The 6,400-nt window shown below is 40.2% G+C and overlaps 1 protein-coding gene and 1 pseudogene across 4 annotated transcripts in view; one reads left to right on the top strand and one right to left on the bottom strand.

Moving 5' to 3' along the window:
* The window catches only part of KANSL3 (KAT8 regulatory NSL complex subunit 3), a 55,651-nt gene that overhangs the window by 1,517 nt on the left and 47,734 nt on the right, over positions 1–6,400 (top strand). For all 4 annotated transcript variants that reach the window (XR_002775636.1, XM_012811064.2, XM_023518818.1 and 1 more), the window contains exons 2-3: positions 541–805; positions 3,675–3,845. Coding sequence is in view for 3 of the 4 variants with exons in the window: in XM_012811064.2 (XP_012666518.1) it covers positions 591–805; positions 3,675–3,845 (386 nt within the window). In the remaining variant the exon portion in view is untranslated. The remainder of the gene's footprint in view (positions 1–540; positions 806–3,674; positions 3,846–6,400) is intronic.
* On the bottom strand, positions 250–349 carry LOC111728300 (annotated as a pseudogene).

The following is a 6,400-nucleotide window of genomic DNA, read 5'->3' as shown; positions in this document are numbered from 1 at the left end:
CAGCCTCCTCAAACTCCTGAACTCAAGGGATCCTCTTGCCGCAGCCTCCCCAGTAGCTGAGCCTACAGCACCTGTCACTATACCCAGCTAATTTTTTTATTTTTAGTAGAGACAGAGTCTCACTCTTGCTCAGGCTGGTCTGGAATTCCTGAGCTCAAGTAATCCACCTGCCTCTGCCTCCCAGAGTGCTAGGCACAGGATCTCCCCCCCCAACCTGGTCTTTTTGTTTTTTTTTTAATGGAATGCTTCACGAAATTGTGTGTCGTCCTTGCGTGTCGTCCTTGCGCAGGGGCTATGCTAATCTTCTCTGTATTGTTCCAGTTTTGGTATATGTCCTGTCGAAGCAAGCACCAACATGGCAGTTTTTGATGGTACTATGGGATCTATCTCAGGAACCTGCCCACCATGGGCAAAAGTCTGCTGTATAATTGATACTTGTTATGAATGATAGTAGGTCTTAAAAGTAAGCATATTAGATAGTCTAGATGGGGAGAGATTTGAAATACAGGAATTGACTTACATTGAAATTTTTCACTGTAGGTGATGAGCATGCACATACCCATTCTCTGACTTGCTGCCCCTCCACTGACATGGCCCACCGGGGTGGGGAGAGGGACTTCCAGACTTCAGCTCGGCGCATGGGCACGTCACTGCTTTTCCAGCTTTCAGTACATGAACGGGAGCTGGACCTGGTTTTTCTGGATCATAGCTATGCCAAGCCTTGGAGTGCCCACCCAGATGCCAGTAGTGCTCGCCCCACCCGCATGCTCTTTGTCACTCCGCGTCGGCAGCATGAAAGTACCATGTGAGTTGGGCTTCTAAGGGCTGCTACTGCCCTAACTGGACAGTGATCAGATGGGATTAGAGAGGATTTTCTTGGGGATGATTAGGGGAGATGGTAGGAGGAGCTTGCAAATTTAATTAGGCATCTTTTTCAAGCAGTATGAGGATGTCAGACCTGAATGTGGACATCTGCTCATGAGACATCTAACAAGAGTTAGGAAAGCAAGATGTGCAAAGGAAAGAGGCAGCCTGTTCCACATAGATAATAGGACTTGTGTGGAAAGAGGAAATTGAAGAAGACTCTTTTAACTGGTGAAGAAGAAGACTGAAAATTTTGTTTTAAGAACATGCCACACAGGATAAGAGTCCTTACAACTTTTTTTTTGGGAAACAGGGTCTTACTCTTTTGCCTGGGCTAGAGTGTAGTGGTATCATCATAGCTCACTCTAACCACAAACTCGTGGGCTCAAGTGATCCTCCTGCCTCAGCCTCCAGAGTAGCTGGTACATTAGGCATATACCTACACACCTGGCCAACAATAACTTTTTAAAAACTAGAAAGTTTTTTGTAACAATAGCTTTTTTACAGTAATGTGTTTTGCTTTTCCTTGCTTTACACCCAAAGATTAGAAGTAAATCCTCAAGACGTTGTTTTCTTTCTTTGCTTGCTTCAGAATTGCCACCCATGGGTTAAGCTGAACCTCCTTGGGTCTAATTATATTTTCACTTAGCCTACATGATAGGCTAAGGACATTTCCTAAATTTACTACCTGATATGTGATGTAGGTACATTGGGCCTAAATAAATCTGTTTGGCCATTCTTTTGAGCATTCTAATTTCTTACATTTCAAGAGTTATTTATTTGTTTTATTCTGATCAAATTATACCCTTACTAATTCTGTAAACTCTTGGAGAGAGGTTTTTTTGTTTTTAATCTCGTCTAATGCTTAATCTTTCCTCAAGCACAGGCTTTAGTTTCACTGGAGGTTAGAGATACTGTATTTTGCTTCTGTAGATCCCTCCATGAATCCTTACTGTTGTAGAGTTACCATGATGTGTGTATTTTAAACACATGTGAAATAGTGATTTTTATTTCGATTTCCCAATGATGTTGGTATTTTGTTGGTTTTTTTGGTTGTACAGGGCACTGGATCTGTGACTTTAGGAAATAATATAGCATAATCCTTATACCTCTGGCCTAGGGTATAACTGAAAAGCTTCTTTAAATAGTAAGTTTTTTCCTGTTTGCTATGTAATAGCTTGCTGATATTGAAATTCCTGTGTCTGTATCTCATGACATTTTTTTTTCCATGACATTTTCTTAAAGTGAGATTCCGTTAACTTGGTTGTTTTGGTACTTAGAAAATTATTTCCTTTTCTAAGTCCTCTCTCCATATTTATAGGCCCTGAAAGTGAGAATTTGGCGCTTTTTAAGGCAAGTGTGTCTGAAAGATGGTGGCAGTAGGATGTAAATAGGAGGTAGGGAGAAGTTGACAGAGGCTGCCTCATGTAGGATTTTGATTCTAAGAGTGGTAAGAAGTCATTGAAGGATTTAAGCTAGAAATCCAATTTATTACTAAAAAGGGCACTTTGAGTTTTTGTTGAATAGATTATAGTGTAAGCTTAGAGTGTAGTAGATCAGCTAGGCAGCCATTGCAGTTGACTTAAGATTGGCCAGAAACTACGATCACTTGGATAGGGATGGGAATAGTACAAATGGAGATAAATTTCCTAGGGAGAGCCAATAGGACTTGCTCTGATGAGTTGAAAAGAGGAGCCAGGGTTGAGGGGAATGGTAGAATTAGGATGACTCTTAGATTTCTGGCACAAGAAACTAGGTTGTGCCATGACTTAGGGAATACAGGGAGGGTAGGTATGGGATGGTAGAATCAAGAGTTCTCTTTTAGGCATGCATGTCCAGCCCCTAGCCCACTGTCTTGCTCAGAGAAGACAGTTAGCTCTTTAGTCTACCATCACATCTAGCTGCACATTACTTCATTTCATTCCATAATGTTATAATTAATGTAGTCATTGGGAATGGATGTAGTAAGGTTATTGCGGTCAGAAAGGTCGATAAACCAGCTTGTTTGGTGTAGTATTTTAGATTACAAAGTTGGTGCAATGTACCATAAAGTGGGGAAGGACCTACAGGGAACTAGGATTTCATTAACATCATTTTAAAATAAGAAAGAACTTCTTCAGCTGTTCATTTAGATTTGTTTCTGTTCTGGGCTCTGTACAGAGTGACTTAAATAGCTATGATGTCTGGGTGATCCTTCCCAGATAAGCACAGGCTTTTACAAGCATATAATTAACTACCAGTTGACTTGCTAACAAAAGGGAAAGTTTGTATGAATAATTGAAACCTCTAGATCAGTGCTTTTCAGCAGAACTCTGCTATAATAGACATGTTCTATACCTGGGATGTCTAGTATGATAGTAGTAGCCACATACATATACCTGTCAAGCACTTAATATGTGACTGATGTAACTGAGGAACTGAATGTTTAATTCTGTTTACTTTTATTAATTTAAATTTAGTTAAATAGTCACGGGTGACTTACAGCTATTGTATTGGACATCATGTCCACAGGCATCAACTATTTGCTTATGGAATATATTTGTCTTCTAAAAAATAAGCTGCTTACTTTTCATATAGACTCATTTTAAGATGACTTTATGCTGGTAGGTATTATGTACTTAACTAGCATGTCAGAGATCTATACAAGTATGGGAAAGATAATTTTGGGTCAATATTCTTGTGAATATAATGTGTTTATGCATGATTTAAAGTTGATTATATTAGTCATTTTTTGACAACCAGGTGATTGTTAGACACTTGTGTTGTGTGAAGTATGTGTGGCCTGGTCCCATTTTCTCACCTGTTTACAGTGAATCAGATGTCCCAATAGACGTGGAGACGGTCACATCAACACCTGTGCCACTCTATGACAATCAGAAGGCACGAAGTGTGATGAATGAATGTGAAAGGCATGTCATCTTTGCCAGGACTGATGCAGATGCCCCTCCCCCACCAGAGGACTGGGAGGAGCATGTCAACAGGTAGGCCATTCCTTGGGAGGATGGGTTACTGCAGGGTTCATGGTTACCATCCTATAGTTATATTTTGTATCATCATCTTCAGTGAAACACATTTATTGGGTACTTTTTTTATTTGCAGCCATACAAGTCCAGATGTTCTAACTCTCACATTATAATTCTTAGCTCATAATGCTGTGAACTCCGTGAGAGCAGGGCTTACATCTCAGCCATGTTTGGAATGTAGCACACAGTATGCATATAATGTTTGTTGACTAAATAAATGCATTAAATTTGATAGGTATTTCTAGTTCTGTAGTTTATATATTGTACAAGTTATGCTATAGGAATCACCCAGACCATAAAAAAATTAATTAAAAGTATATTTGTGCTTATATGGTCTGTAACTTGCCTAATAAAAGTGTTTTGGAGTTGCATGAAAAGCTAACAAATGTTTTAGTGGATTTTAAAACTAAATTTGTAATCTGTGGTTTTGACGGCACACTTATGGTTGTTTCATGCATTTGCTGGCTAGTTTTGTTCCCGTGCTTCCTGCCATCTCTGGAGAACTTGATATTTCTTTCTTTCTTTTCTTTTTTTTTTTTTTTGAGATAGAGTCTCATTTTGTCGCCCTGGGTAGAGTGTTGTGGCATCACAGCTCACAGCAACCTCAAACTCTTGGGCTTAAGTGATTCTCTTGCCTCTGTCTCTGAGTTTTGGGGACTACAGGCGCCCACCAGAATGCCTGGCTATTTTTTGGTTGTAGTTGTTTGGTAGGCCCATGCTGGATTTGAACCCATTAGCTCCGGTGTATGTGGCTGGTGCCCTACCCATTTGAGCTACAGGCACTGAGCCAGAACTTGATATTTCTTTCCAGGTTATTCATCTCTGTTAGTTTGGGAAATAGTTATTTATCTAATCATGTAAGAACTTTGTGGAGATATTTATATACCATATAATTCTATACCTGTCTAATGTGTATACTTGTGGCTTTTAGTATATCCAAAGTTTTACACCTGTCACTACTATCAATTTGATAAATATTTTCATTACCCCCAAAAGAAACTCCATACCTGTTAAGTTACTCTTTGTTTCCCTCCACTCCTTAGGATCCACCAGTGTATTTTCTGTTTTTATGGATTTGATTATTCTGGACATTTCACGTAACTCGTATCATGTAATTTGTGGTTTTTCATGACTGGCTTCTTTCACTTAGCATAATGGTTACAAGGTTCATCCATGTTGTAGCATGTATCAGTATTTCATTCCTTTATGTTGCCAGTTGGTATTCCATTGTTATGGATAGCTCACATTTTATTTATCAATCAGTTGATGGACATTTAGGTTGTTTCTACTTTTTGGCTATTATGAATAAAGGTGCTATGAACATTTACATGAAAGTTTTAGCGTGGAGCTATGTTTTCAAGTGTCTTAGCTGTATACCTATGAGTAGAATTGCTATATTATATGTTTAATTTTGCTGGATCTGTATTTAAATATAAAGAATTGCCAGACTGTTTTCCTAAGTGGCAATATACTTTTTTGCATTCTTTTTTTTTTTTGAGACTGTCACTATGTCGCTTTTGGTAGAGTGCTGTGACATCACAGCTCACAGCAACCTCCAACTCTTGGGCTTAAGCGATTCTCTTTCCTCAGCCTCCCGAGTAGCTGGGGCTACAGGCACGCACTACAATATTGGCTATTTTTTTGTTGCAGTTGTCATTGTTGTTTAGCTGGCCCAGGCCAAGTTTGAACCTGCCACCCTTGGTGTATGTGGCTGGTGCTGTAACCACTGTGCTACGGGCGCCGAACCTCATTTATTTATTTATTTTTTGAGATAGAGTCTCACTTTGTCACCCTCAGTAGAGTGCTGTAGTGTCACAGCTCACAGCAACCTCCAATTCCTGGGCTTAGTCGATTCTCTTGCCTCTGTCTCCCGAGTAGCTGGAACTACAGGTGCCCGCCATAACACCCAGCTATTTTTTGTTGCAATTTGGCTGGGATCAGGTCTGAACCCGCCACCCTCGTTGGTATACGGGCTGGCGCCCTACTCACTGAGCCACAGGCACCACCTGGCTTTCACATTCTTACCAGGAGTATATGAATGAAAGTTCCCGTTTTTCTATATCCTTGCTAATAGTTACAAATTTTCTTTCTTTTTAAAAAGTTATAATGATTCTACTGGGTTTTTTTTTTTTTTTTAGACAGAGTCTCACTGTGTCACCCTTGGTAGAGTGCTTTGGTGTCACAGCTCACAGCAACCTCAAACTCTTGGGTTCAAGCAATTCTCTTGCTTCAGCCTCCCAAGTAGCTGGGACTACAGGCGCTGCCACAATGCCCGGCTATTTTTTTGTTGCAGTTGTCATTGTTATCTAGCAGCCCAGACCTGGTTCGAACCCACCTGCTTCGGTGTATGTGGCCCGCGCCCTAACCACTGGCTATGGGCGCCAAGCAAGGGTTTTTATTTTATTTTATTTTATTTTTATTTTTATTTTTTTTTTTTTTGAGACAGAGCCTCAAGCTGTCCCCCTGGGTAGAGTGCCGTGGCATTACAGCTCACAGCAATCTCCAACTCCTGG

This window comes from Otolemur garnettii, unplaced genomic scaffold, assembly GCF_000181295.1.
Source record: "Otolemur garnettii isolate 467f Iridium unplaced genomic scaffold, OtoGar3 scaffold00148, whole genome shotgun sequence".
Classification (NCBI taxonomy): domain Eukaryota; kingdom Metazoa; phylum Chordata; class Mammalia; order Primates; family Galagidae; genus Otolemur; species Otolemur garnettii.
The sequence above is the reverse complement of the archived record's forward strand: the minus strand, read 5'-3'. Positions and strand labels throughout refer to the sequence as shown.